This window comes from Patella vulgata, chromosome 9, assembly GCF_932274485.2.
Source record: "Patella vulgata chromosome 9, xgPatVulg1.2, whole genome shotgun sequence".
Classification (NCBI taxonomy): Eukaryota; Metazoa; Mollusca; class Gastropoda; family Patellidae; genus Patella; species Patella vulgata.
Window position 1 is genome coordinate 3,997,376 of NC_065887.2, and position 14,822 is coordinate 4,012,197.

General features: G+C 37.8%; 1 protein-coding gene across 3 annotated transcripts in view; it reads right to left on the reverse strand.

The window, feature by feature from the left end:
• LOC126831555 (uncharacterized protein PF3D7_1120000) overlaps positions 1-14,822 on the reverse strand; it is a 39,775-nt gene that overhangs the window by 13,047 nt on the left and 11,906 nt on the right. For 2 of the 3 annotated variants that reach the window (XM_056103481.1, XM_050562111.2), the window contains exons 1-4: positions 4,979-5,256; positions 3,675-3,729; positions 2,430-2,539; positions 130-246 (exon numbers count right to left, since the gene is read on the reverse strand). In XM_056103481.1, the coding sequence (XP_055959456.1) occupies positions 130-246; positions 2,430-2,539; positions 3,675-3,729; positions 4,979-5,191 (495 nt within the window). In that variant the 5' untranslated portion in view covers positions 5,192-5,256. Of the gene's footprint in view, positions 1-129; positions 247-2,429; positions 2,540-3,674; positions 3,730-4,978; positions 8,377-9,948; positions 10,095-10,847; positions 10,912-11,244; positions 11,304-13,586; positions 13,864-14,822 lie in introns of those variants that run through there. The other variant, XM_056103480.1, reaches the window with a different exon arrangement.

Consider the following 14,822-nt stretch of genomic DNA (forward strand, 5'->3'; position numbering starts at 1 on the left):
TGGAGTACCTCAAGGATCAGTACTTGGTCCACTAATATGTCCTACTCATGGGGTGCCCCGAGAATCAGTACTTGGTTCTCTAATATCCCATACTTATAATGTAGTATATAAAAACAAATAAATTCTTACATTGTGATCGGCTTTAAATTCATCTTCCTTTTCCACTATTTTTTGTTTATTTGATGTTAGACGTTGGGCCACATCTGTTGATTTTTCTTTTGCATTCTTGATCTCGGTCACACGATTCTGAAGATATCAAATCACATGACTAAAAGTGCATCAGGACAGAGACGTGTTGAATTGTTTTACAGTCTTGAAATCTTGACCTACAGTATTTTGTGGTACCACATGAATAATAAGGACCAATTCAGGAAAGATGATGAGTAAAGCCATGCAAAAGAATTAAGAATCATGGATCATTCAAGACCATTAGGAACTACCCCCCCCCCCCCCTGTCACTATCTTCTGAGATCTGGTCTTGACAGATCATAAGATGATAGTCCAAATCACCAAGATGTTGGTTTGTAGTACATTTTAAAGTACATATTTTGCTATTAGACATTTATTGTGCTACTCTAAGCATATGCAAATTCAACAGATGTTCTGAAGGAACTTCACATTTTGCCTATACATGCTCGTGCAGAATATAAACTACTGCTTCTGGTATACAAGTGATTAAACAATCTCGCTCCCAAGTACTTGATAGATTTACTTAAACCCAATCCTAACCGATATCATTTGTGCTACCTGCAAAATGAAAAACATAAACTACCCGACGGTATAAAAAACTCTAAATCTCAAGATAGTTTTAAAAAATCACTAAAGGACCTTCACGAATTAATTAATTATCCATTAGTATACTATATTTATATGTATGTATATTATAAATTATATATTTTATAAATTGTACAGTGCCATTGAATGTATATATTGCAGTAATGAAATGAAATTAAATGGGGTTTAACGTCCTACTGTTCTGCTCCTATACTGGGCTAATAAAGACGGGCATACGCCAATCAGTGTGCTATGAGGGAAATTTTGCCCGGGCAGCGGCACTATCGCCTACTCTTATATTGAATTCCAACTGCCAAGGGATCTTTTACATGCATTTCAATGTATACACGGGACCTTGGTTTTTCGTCTCATCCGAAGGACTAGACAGCTGTCCTTGTTAGGCCCTCCGTTCTGCACCACTGACAAGGGGAGACCACGTCGGAAAATCCCGATGAACTTTCTCGGCCAAACACCCGACCTCCAGGCTAGCTAGCCAGCGTCTTAACCACCTAGCCACTGTGACTCCATTGCAGTAATGGGTGCTATATTAAATGTAATGTATGCCCATGTAAAGACGGGTGAGACAATTTGTGTGTAACGGTCTATAAACAATATATATTATTATTATTATTATTAAACTTGGGTGATTGTCGGACCCCATCATATCCTATTCATTTAAATTCTGTGAACATTCAATTGGGTAAAACAATGCATTGTAGACTAGATTAGATTAGAGAACATGGAGGGTTGGGTGGTATAATACATGCTCTTTAGATCATAAGGTCTGTGATGGTGTGGTTTCTATCCTAAGCTTGTACATGACAAGGAGTAGGACCACCTGTCAAACCTCATGGGTTTCCTCAGTGTCCTCCCAAGACCCCTATGTGCAAGCAAATTATTGACCATATGTTAGTCAACTCTATCTCTATCTAACGCCCACTCGACACAAACTAGGTCATTTTGGGACCAACATATGGTTTAATTTTATTTCAATAATTCGCTTGCTTGAAGGAACCTGAGAAAAGTGACCCTACCCCTTGTCACAATCAAGCAGGGAATCGAAACCACACCACTGACTCAACGACAGACCTTGTGATTTCATACGCACACATTAACTTCTAGATCACCCAACTCCAGCTTGTGGATTGGGGAGTGGTTGACAAATACAAGGACCTCCCTAGACAACACCAACTGAAGAGCACTTTTTCAACGAACCCCAGTTAATGGCACCATCTGGCAGCAGATTGTACAAGCTTTCTGTGGAACAATCAATTTCAGGTAAAAACGGTCGGAGTCACATCGAACCAAGGCCCTTCTGAAATGGCCTCCCAGACAAATACGTCAATCGTACCCTTTATTTGACCTTAATTTGGCTGAAAAGTGTAAGTCAGTTGATGTACTGGTAATTATGATTCGTATTAAACATCATTTTGAAGTTGTAATTAAACCCACTCATTGTTCTGATCACGTCAAGCATTTTCGCCTAAATGTTTGTTTTGCCTAGCAAAACAGTAGGACGTTAAACCCCATTTCATTTCATTTCATTGTTTTGCCTTTTATGTGAAAAGACAAAAATGTGACTTAGATTGTTCTTCCCCTGGACTCTTCAGCTCTCGTTACACCACTGGACTGTGGTCGGGGTTATCCATACTTACCTTCATCTGTTTGATCTTAGCATCATCTTTAGACTGAGCAGCACCAGGTTTATTTAACACTCGTATTGACTTTAATGTATGGGCCATTATTGTTTCTATATTGTGTAAATCTAAAAACAAAACAAAACACAAATAGTTTAAGGACACACCAATTTAATTTTAGTTCATCAAGGTATTTATCAATGAAAAATCCATTCAATTCTTTGTGAGCAAAGTTTTGTTAAAATTTCAAAATTTAAATATGTGGAACTAAGTACTTTTTGTTTTTTAATTAGTATTTTTCCTGAAGAATTTGAAGGCAAAACTTTTAATTGGTGTTCCTAAATAATAGAAATTCAGACAAGTTATTTATAAGCTCTTCAAGTCAAAGGTTTGTTGACTACAAGGAGATATTCAAAATAGAGAGAGAGAGAGAGTAATAGGGTTTAACGTCCACTCGACACAAATTAGGTCATTTCAGGGCTAACATACAGTTCAGTTTCATTTCAACAATTCTCTTGCATGTAGGGGTCTTTTAGCAGTGGGAGGAAACTGGAGGACCCGGAGAAAACACAAACGACCCTACTCCTTGTCACGAACAAGCGGAGAGTCAAAATCTTTCTTTTAATCAGATTGATTCATTTAATATATACAATCTTTTGTTCACGGAAAAGGAATGAGGGACCAACTTGGTCAATAGTTATTAATAAATTAATCTTTGTGTGATTTTATTTTTTATTATATATATTACAATCTGATTAAAGTACAGATCGCATTTCGTTTCGTTTTTGTAGTTCAAAATTAATGATTTATATAACATTTGAGACCAATAGAAAGATCTTCATGAGGCCGATCTTCGCTCTGACCAATAGAAAGATCTTCATGAGGCCGATCTTCGCTCTGACCAATAGAAAGATCTTCAAGAGGACGATCTTCGCTCTTACAAAATGCATCTGTAAGAAACTAGACGAAATTTCTATTTTTTGTGAGAAAGTTCATCAGGATTTTCCAGCGTGGTTCCCCCTTGTCAGTGATGCAGGACAGAGGGCCTGACAAGGACAGCTGTCTAGTTGTTCAGATGCGATAAAAACCTGAGGTTCCGTGTATACATTTGAATGCGATATAAAAGTAGGCCATAGCGCACTGTATGGCATATGCCCATCTTCATTAGCCCAGTCAGAGCAGAACAGTAGGACGTTAAACCTTGCTTCATTTTTTTGATAAAAAGTTGACATAGTAAAGATAAGATGTTAAACAGCTACTTACATTCCACAACATTACCAGTCATATTAATTAATATGTTTCTTACTTCAACTCGGAACTAATTCAAAAAATATAAATATATATGTCATTATCATGGTTTATCGATTCCCCCGGTTGTACGTGACCAGGAGTAGGGTCACCTGTCAAACCTCGTGGGTTTTCTCCCGGTCCTGCATTTTCCTCCTACTGTTAAAGACCCCTACGCACAAGTGAATTATTGAAATAAAACTGAACCATATGTTAGTCCTGAAATGACATAGTTTGTGTCGAGTGGACGTTAAACCCCATTTCTCTCTCTTTCTATGTCTCTCTCTCTCTCTCTCTCTCTCTCTCTCTCTCTATTTCTGCTAGCAGCAAGTTACAAGAAGCCATGTCTTAGGTTCACATCACTGAGATTTTAATAAAGCCAAGTACCAACTTGTCTGAGGTGGCACCTTCAGAGCTTGTTTAGGGGATAAAAAAAACAGTTCCAACCAGGGCTTAACGTCCACTCGACACAAACTTGGTCATTTCGAGACTAACATATGGTTCAATTATATTTCAATAATTCGCTTGCGCGTCTTTAGCAGTGGGCGGAAACCGGAGAACAGCAATGAGGTTGGATAGACGACTCTACTCCTTGTCACACGCTAATAAAATTTAGCATCTGATGAAGAGTAGCGGAGAAATCACATGTTTATCACGTAGATTAAGTTTATAATCACTCTTAATGGATTGATACATAGTCCGATAAAGGAGAAGCAATGACTTCTGTTTAAGATTAGATTGATGAATTGTTCGACAAAGGATTAAGTCAGTTATCAAGGCAGATTAAGTAGTTAATCAAGGTAGGTGTATGGGCGGTATAACACGATGAATATGTTGATCACTTAATTACCTAATCACTCAAGGCCATTATCAACGATAATCGAAATGGGTAATAGTTATATACCCAGTACAGTCAAATAAATTTGGAAAATGGAATATCATTTACCACATCTTGATGTCCCATTGGGCATATTCATGGTTGGTCGTTTGGGAAAAAGCGCAGGACATGACCGAAATATACGGGCGAAATAGCATCACTGCCTTAAACCCAAGTTCATATGTTTTTCGACAGATTTGCACAACCAAATCATTGATTTCAGCTTGTATCTAAAACCCAGCTCTCAATCTCACCTACTGTGATCAAATTTTAAAAATTCACTGGTGCACTATGGAATGAATTGTCTGTGTTGGGCCGGTACCTAAATCCAACCCTGAGAGTAGGCCTAAACAAACCTAGCAATAAGGCCTGAATCATTAAATCCTGAAAGTTTTTTACGTACATCATCGTGTATTAATTTAGGTAATTCTTGTAATTGATGAGCTGGTTCTATATATCCTTCCTTCGTTAACGCAATCACCAATTGATCACGGAAATGCATCAAAGCTCTGAGTAATCGTAGTCCATCTTTCTGTATCATCTGTATCTGATCTTTATGTACGTTTTCTACTCGACGTACAGAAGCCTCAGTTCTAATAATAAAAAAAAAACACATAAAGACAGAAAATTGTTAATGTATATTTGACATCTCAAGGTACTCAACTTCACTAGACTTGCATCCAGGGACAATCCAAATATCTTAATATTGTGATTCAACCTCATGATGTACAGTTAAACAATATCTCTAAGAAAGATTGTTTAAGTACCGGATGCAGACAAAAAGAAAAAGTTTGAGAAAGTGACATTTACGCCATATATAAATAATATATAAATTAATGTATCCTTAACATGTATATAAACTTATACCATAACATTAGTAATATCAAAGTATGACAAATAATATCAAATTATGACTATATACTGTAAAATGATTGTATTAATTTACAAGGAAAGAGATACAATAAAAATAGGTGACCTTGACCTTGTTCCTTAACAATTTTCAATATTGAAAACACAAGAGACTAGGAAACAATGACACAATAAACATCACAGTGAATACAGAAGATACACGCAGGGCACCTACAAGCCTATGTGGCGTCCCAGGGCAAAAGTTTCAGAGATGCCCCCCACACTTGCATAGTTGTACTGCTTTGATCAGTGCCTGCCCTCAGTTGATTTTTTATGATTACAGACATTTTATAATACAATTTTTTATACTTTTAACACTTTAACTAAAATAAACTTATATGTAACAAATTTATGTTTAATTCCTCTTCAACTATACATTTCTTCGAAAAACCCTATAATAATTATTATCTTAGAAAAATCATAATTCTACCCTCTTCATTTGCTGAAATATGAACTGGTTTACACAGGTTTAGGGGAAGCGAAGGCTGGTAATTTGTTATCTCAGCCTCCAAAGAGGCTAGTCCAGAAATATTCAAATGGGTCTCCCTTGAATATATTTCTGATATGCATTTAGATAATTTGCTGCCCCCCAAAGAAGTGTCGTGCCCGGGCATATGCCCCGCTCAGCCTCCCATATGTGAGGTCCCTGGATACACGTTCCACCTGAGGCGTATTATCAAAGACTGTCTATGAAACTGGCCCAGTTAGTGGGTTAGTGGGTTAGTGGGTCAAATGTTAAGTGGCATCGGGGGCATTCTCCCCATATAGTTAGAAGGTGTTTTGGGGTCCTTCCCGAACAGGTTATGAACAGACAAATGCTGACAATGTAGAGTTACCATAGAAACAAGTTAATACACATAGTTACTATAGAAACATGTTAATACACATAGTTACTATAGAAACATGTTAATACACATAGTTACTATAGAAACATGCTAATACACATAGTTACTATAGAAACATGTTAATACACATAGTTACTATAGAAACATGTTAATACACATAGTTACTATAGAAACATGTTAATACACATAGTTACTATAGAAACATGTTAATACACATAGTTACTATAGAAACATGTTAATACACATAGTTACTATCATATACACATACTAGAGAAACACTGAAAGCCTATATCTTACCTTACTTACTTCATCATATAAACCTATAAATATAGCTACATAAAATTCACTTTTTAACAGAATTTGATCACCTGTTCTAGTTGTAACATACATGTAAACTAATGCTTAATTTAGTTTGTGAATTATGTTTTCTGAGCATTTACTCATAAAAACTATAAATTAAACTATATTATTGTGTTTTACTCTTAAGTGACTCAGAGGTTCGACGTAATAATGTCATAAAAACCAGGTCATAATGGTAATCCGTGATTAGGAGAAGATTTTTGTGTAGGCCTAGACAATATCATCGTTTTATTATAATTTTTTAAGAATAAACAGTACGATATTTAAAATGTCAAACAGGAAGTAAATAAGCGAGGGAAAGTTGTCTGTTTATAAGGGAAGTAATTAAGTCTCATTACGCTAGGAATGTTGCATTTGGCTGGCTGGTTTTGTTGATAAAAGTTTGCCATGGGTACTTAACGGTAATGTTATTGGTGTCGACAAAAGTTGACTTGCGTCAGCTAAGAGTTAATTAAGATTAAGATTGAGAGAGAGAGAGAGAGAGAGAGAGAGAGAGAGAGAGGGTTTAACACACAAACTAGGTCATTTTGGGAACTAATATATTGTTATTTGAATAATTTGCTTGCACGTTGGTGTCTTTAGCAGTGGGAGGAAACCGGAGGACCCAGAGAAAACCCACGAGGATGGACAGGCGACCCAACTCCGTGTGATGTACAACCGTGGAATCGAAACCACGCTAGTTTGCTCAATGACAGACCTTATGATACAGCGTGCACATGCTAACCATTTGGTCATCCAACCCCCCAAACTATAAATGAAACTATATTGATTGTGTTTCAAGATGAAATTATTTAAAACTCTCATTTCATGAAATATAAATTGACTGACAGGTAATTTCTGGTCAATTTCACAGTCAATCAGTTAAGACCGGCAAATATAACTTTATGATTACAATTAAGAGAGAGGTTATACCTGGTATTTCATGGAGAGGTCATACCTGGTATTTCATGATGGAGAGGTCATACCTGGTATTTTATACCATAGCCGTCATACTTGGTATTTCATGATGGAGAGATCATACTAGGTATTTTATCATAACAAGGTCATACCTGTATTTTATAATAACAAGATCATATCTGGTAATTTACCATGGAGAGGTCATATCTGGTGTTTTATACTAACAAGGTCATACTCGGTATTTTATACTAACGAGCTCATACCAATCATCTTATACTAACGAGGTCATACCAGTTATTTTATACTAACAAGGTCATACCTGGTATTTCATAATAACAAGGTCATATCTGGTATTTTATACTAACGAGGTCATACCTGGTATTTCATAATAACAAGGTCATACCCGGTATTTTATACTAACGAGCTGATACCAGTTATCTTATACTAATGAGGTCATACCAGTTATTTTATATTAACAAGGTCACACCTGGTATTTCATAATAACAAGATCATACCTGGTATTTCATACTAACGAGGTCACACCTGGTATTTCATAATAACGAGGTCATATCTGGTATTTTATGATAACGAGTTGAAACCTGGTATTTCATAATAACGAGGCCATGCCTGGTATTTTATACTAACGACCTTCTTACCTATTGTTTTCTTTTTTAACGTGTGCTTTTATTGTGTCCAGCTCCTGAGCGAAATCTTTCTTCATACCCGCCAATAATGTTTTATAATAGTTAGCACTTGCTTCACTTAGTTCAAACTGTTTCTGTTCACCCTGCTACACAAACAAAATGAGAGAGAGAGAGAGAGAGAGAGAGAGAGAGAGAGAGATCGGGTTTAACATTCTATTGTTCTGCTCCAAGTATGCCTTTTACATGTGACGTCACATCACACTGTGTCGATCTTTAGCTCGATGGCGCATGCTTTGTTTACATAAAACATCGTAGTGTAAACTGGTCCCGGCAGAATGGTGCCTTTCATACATTTTATATAGCCATTTACATTAAATATGAAATATTTTTTATCCAGATAATCTTCAAACATCACTATTTATTTTTCTAATTCTTCAAAAATATGTTCTAGAAGTTAATTTGCAGAAGGAAAAATGAAATATTACGGGCTAATTAACCTGCACCAATATCATCCCTTCCAGTGATTGTAGCGGCCTAGCAAATATTCACTGCTGATCAGTTTGCTCTGACTAGGCCAGTGGTTCTCAACCTTTTTTGCCAACGACACACCTTGGAAAATATGAAAAAAATAGCGGCACACCTGGCTAAATACATATGAAAAATATTTGAATTTTGCAAAATAAAAACATGGAAAATCATAGACGGCATACAACCGTACACAAATACTAGTCGATCATAGACACATAGAATGACTCGAACTAAACAAGCCAACATCGAGGCTGATGTCCCCCGCCGAAATCCCGAAATAGATAGATGACACATATCAATTAATTGCACGTTTATCTTTTTCAAAAGTATCGAGCAATCAAACTGATTATCAACTATACACTAAGTTTCATCACTCTTTATCAGATAGAATCAACCTAACGAACATCAACATCAAGTTTAAACATTCTACCACAATTAAAAGCAGAGTTATTATGTTCCAAAGTCTTGACCAATCAATTGGTTATTGCTCTGCTTACCTTCAGGAGAAAATGTTCATTATTGAAATTAGTCGTTGTATTGCTGTGATGAAACTATACACCAAGTTTCATCACTCTCACTTAATTAGAACTAAAGTTATCGTGTCCCAAAGCATCAACCAATCAACTTGCTTATCTCTGCTTACCCTAAGCAGAAAATGCTCATCTTCGAATTCCATCAAGGCATCGACATAATAAAAACCTACACCAAGTTTGACAAGGCATTGACCTAATAAACACATACACCAAGTTTGAACATTCTAGCTCAATTAGGAAGAGAGTTATTGTGTCCCAAAAAGTGTGACGGACAGACAGACGGACAGACAGACAGACGGATGAACCCATTTTAATAGTCCCCTGCTTTCTTCGAAAGGCGGGGGACAATAAAGAAAAACACAGCATTGAACTAACTAGTAGACACCAGTGACGCAATCGGGATCAGGTGGTTTTAGGCATTTTCTTAGTGTGCCTTTCAAAATTTCACAGCACACATAGGAAGATCTCTTGGCACACAGGTGTGCCTTGGCACACTGGTTGAGAATCTCTTGGACTAGGCTAATGATGACAGGCATACGGCATACAGTGTCCTATTAGTGAAATTATGCACTGACAGCAGCGCTATGGCCTACTCTTAAACCCCATTTCATTTCATTGCATTTCATGATTATTTTTTATTATAAAAACTATCCATACCTCTTTTGGTACTGGTATATCAATGTCTAGTTTTATCCCCATCCTTATATCTGGTGTGGTTGCCGGGGCAACGGGAGAAACAGCAGGCCGTAGTGATGATTGGTTATTGGCTTGATCGACAGCCATCTTTAATTGTTTGATCTTACCTTAAATATAAAACATAGTTCAGTATGAAGATTCTCTGTTCCTAACTGGGGGTTGGATGGCCGAAGGGTCTGTCACTGAGCCAAATGGCGTAGTTTCGATTGCCAGGCCAACATCGAGAGTGAACCTACGACCTCCAGGCTAGCGAGTCAGCGTCTTACCCACGTAACCATGGCTCCCACACATGTCAAACCATTCGGCTACCCAACCCTTCCAAATTAATTGGAAGTTATATAGTTATATAGTTATTGTCACAAATAGTCGTATGAAATGGAATATTCAATTGTGAAATGGTTTATTTTCGTCATTTAGGGCACATATGGATGTTTCGATAAAGAGCTGGCAGTTCCCACTATAATAGTTAAAAACTAGATAATGTAAATGGAATATGCTGAAAATTTCAGTCAAATTGCTTCACTCTTAGCCAAGAAAACTTTATTTTAAAATCACGGTAGACTCAATTGTCATTGTTACCGCTGTCATGATAATTAACAAAGTCTTGATTATCCATTAACTATCAACATGCATTGAACAGCAGATCGGATTCAAATCCAATGAAAATCGGACATATAAGATGACATCAAGAGTTGATTATGGTCTTTTTATGTTAATAAATGTCTAATTAATAGTTTTACAACATTTCAGGTCTAAAGAAAGACCTGCAATAGGCAAATTTAGCTCTTGCATAATGCATGTTTAATGGTTTTACAAATTTAAAAATGTTTTATTACGAATAAACACTCAACATAACTTACTTTGTTCTTGTACAACCCGATTTTCTAACATAATAATTCTATCCTGTAATTCCTTCAACATTATCTATAAATAACAACATTATCTATAAAACAACATTATCTATAAATAAACAACATTATCTATAAAACAACATTATTTATATAAAACAACATTATTTATAAACATAATCTATAAAAACAGAGAGAGAAATAGGGTTTAACTCCACTCAACATAATGATTCTGTTAGTGTAAAGTGATGTTGTTAAAAGGGGTAAAATGTGAAAATCACCCATGTTGAAAGGGTTAAAATGTGAGAGTATCTGATGTTTTGAAAGGGTTAAAATGTGAGAGTCTGTTGTTGAAAAGGTTAAAATGTGAGAGTCTGTTGTGTTGTTGAAAGGGTTAAAATATGAGTACCTGATAGTCTTGTACTTGTTTTTCTAGTGCTGATATTTGTTCCTTGGCCTCTTCTGTCACTGAAATAAATAAATAAATAGGGTCTGTTAGGGAACAGTGTCCTGTCAGTCAGATGGGAAGACAAAACAAAGTCCTGCATTGATTTTGGCGTAAGTAGAAATTGGAAGAGTAGTTTGTGGTGCCACTTGTCTTCATTCAGGAAGGTGCAAAACAGTAGGATATCATTTCACATCAAAGAGAATGATAAACAAGTGGAGAGAGAGAGAGAGAGAGAGAGAGAGAGAGAGAGATGGGGTTTAACGTCCACTCGACACTAACAAGGTCATTTCGTGACTAACATATGGTTCCATTTTCATTTCAATAATTCGTTTGCATGTAGGAGTCTTTAACAGTGGGAGGAAACTGGAGGACCCAGAGAAAACCCACGAGGTTGGACAGGCGACCCTACTCCATGTCATGTACAATCGGGGAATCAAAACCACGGCAGTTGACTCAATGACACCTCTTTTGATCCAATCTGCAACCGTTAACCATTCGGCCACCAAACCCTCCAGTATTTTAAGCAATATCAATCTAATATACTATTCAAAAAAAGTAGGGGATATTTGATTTTGGGGGCATAATACTAAAATATGCAAATGACTACGAAAAAAGTCACTATAGAACCTAACAGAAGAAACATTTCCAGTTACATGTGACGCCCAAACGCACCAATAGCTACCGCATGGAATGCAGGTGATGCTTGGGATCATCATGGGGGTCCAACCCAAGATTTGCACGACTCTGACTTTGAATGTTACAGTCATTGTGGCATTGAATTCCAGGGTGGAAACATCAGTTTAATTGTTTTAGTGACCAGAAAACAAATTTTGATATGCGTCGGCTTACCCAAAATGAAAGGTTACGTGCCCTTGGCATGCTACAGATCGGCACAACACAGGCGGTTGTGGCGCGGACGATGAATGTTTCTCAGTCTGTCATAAGCAGGCTATGGTCCAGATACCGTGATACACAATCTGTACAGGACAGACCATGCTCAGGTCGACCAAGGGCGACAACTCAAGCCCAGGATCGATTTATCCGTACCTTGGCCTTGAGAAATCGTGTCATCACAGCAAATCAGATCAGCGCTCGTCTTCAAACAGACACTGGTGTGAGAGTGAGTGGCCAGACGATTCGGAATCGACTGCATAGGGGTCACCTTCGCGCCCGACGTCCTCGCGTGATCCCTTGTTTGAGAGATCATCACATTCAGGCAAGACGTCGTTGGTGTAGGGATCGTCAACACTGGGATAATCGACGCTGGAGCAATGTGATGTTTTCAGATGAGTTAAAGTTCACTGTTGATTTTTTGGACAGACGTAGGAGGGTGTGGCGTCGTCGAAACGAGCGCTTCCAACACGTTAACGTCATCAGACATGATCGATTTGGGGGTGGTTCTGTTATGGTGTGGGGAGGCATCACTGTTGCTGGAAGAACTGCTTTACATGTTGTTGCAGGGCGTGTTACAGGCCAGTACTACCGGGACAACATCTTGGCAGTCCATGTTGTGCCGTTCGCACGACGTCATGGCCGCCGTTTCATCTTCCAGGATGACAACGCAAGATGTCACAGGGCCAGGATCGTTACAGGTTACCTCCAACAACAGAACATCACCACATTACCTTGGCCAGCACTGAGTCCCGACCTCTCCCCCATCGAGCATGTCTGGGACATGCTTGGACAGAGGTTACGTCAACGTCAACAACGTCCTGCCAATGTCCAAGAACTTGCTGCTGCGTTGCAACAGGAATGGGACAATCTGGACCAAAATGACCTTAGACGTCTCATTAGGAGTATTGCACTTCGGATCAATGCTTGTTTGGCAAACAGAGGAGGATTTACCCGTTACTGACTTGGTTGTGATGCTGTGGTAACTTTGCTGTTTGACCCCGGGTATCATTTTACCCTTATAATGGTCAGTCTGTGCCTTACTTAGTCTAACGATCATTTGGAATAAATCGATGAATGTGAACTTCATTTCATTTTGTCATTTGTTTCTTCGTCAGTTTCATTAGGTGACTTTAATAACACTTAAAAATCAAATATCCCCTACTTTTTTTGAATAGTATATGTACAGGGGTCTTATTCACAAAATCCTAAACTAAAATATTTAAGGAATTCAGCTCTTTCATTGGCCAATAGCTAAAACTAGAATATTAACTCTCATCCAATGAAATAACTGCCTCCTTAAAATAGACAAGATTGACAAAAGAGAGTGGTGGTGGGGGTGTTGGAAGCCTGACAAGAGAGGGTGGGACCAACAACATCTGTTTTTCGTGAATGATAATCCAGATACTTACAAACTTTTACAGTAACGGGTGGAGGTGGAGGTGGCGGTGGGGTTGGAAGTGGCGGTGGTGGTAGTGGTGGGGGTGGTAGTTGTGGTTGTGGTGGTGGTGGTGTTTGAAGATTGGAACGAGAGGGTGCGGCCAACAACATCTGTGACTTTTGTACTGGTACAATTATAGGTGGAGGAGACGGTGGAGGCTTGTTCACTTCTTCTTTTAATTCTCGAACTAAAATTTCCAGCTTTCCAATTTTCACCAATAGTTTTTCATTTCGATCTTTGGCCATTTTCTGTATAAAATAAAAACAAGAAGAGCTATTCATGGTTTTCTTTTCTTATTTAAAGACGCCTTCCCGAGTACAAACTGTGTGATTTGATGATATATTTGGACTAAAAACATATTCAAACTAATTATTCTATCATTTTTCTCAAGAGGTCATGTTTGTGTCACATGACTTGGCTGACGCTGTACCTAGCGACGGGCACGAAGCCGGAGGAGAATTCATTGCATAGACAAGACGATGTTTATTTTTAATCGGTGTCCATTTATCATAAATATCAAAGCCTATTTAAATTCTTGGATTATCCACTGCCCACATTTATTTCGGTGGTTTTTATCTCAGAAGTTTATAAAAATATACATCAAGAGCTCACTAATGCTGAATGATCACCCAATCTTAATTGACGTGCAGCCTTTGACATCACTTGAGCAGACATTCCTAAAGGAAACCCTTACATTTTTGCCCCGTATGCGCTCCATGGTTGTTTTTCAGGGAATTCAGTATTTTTCTAGATTGGATGTTTCTCCATATACACCAAATTTGCCATACTTTTATTGGAAATAACCACCCGATAAAAACTTTGGTAGGAAAATATCTTTAAACATGCATCATGCAAGAGCTAGAGAGAGAGAGAAATGGGGTTTAACTTCCACTCGACACAAACTAGGTCATTTCGGGACCTACACATGGTTCAATTTTATTCCAACAATTCAATAACAGGGAGAGAGAGAAAAAGAGAGAGAGAGAGAGAGAGAGTTTAACGTCCACTCAACACAAACTAGGTCATTTCGGGACTAACACAGATTTCGATTTGATTTCAATAACTAACTTGCGTCTAGGGATCTTTAGCAGTGGGAGGAAGCCGGAGGAACCAGAGAAAACCCATGAGGTTGAACAGGCCACCCTACTCTTGGTCACATACAATTGGGATTCAAAACCACACCAGCTGACTCAATGACAGACCTTAT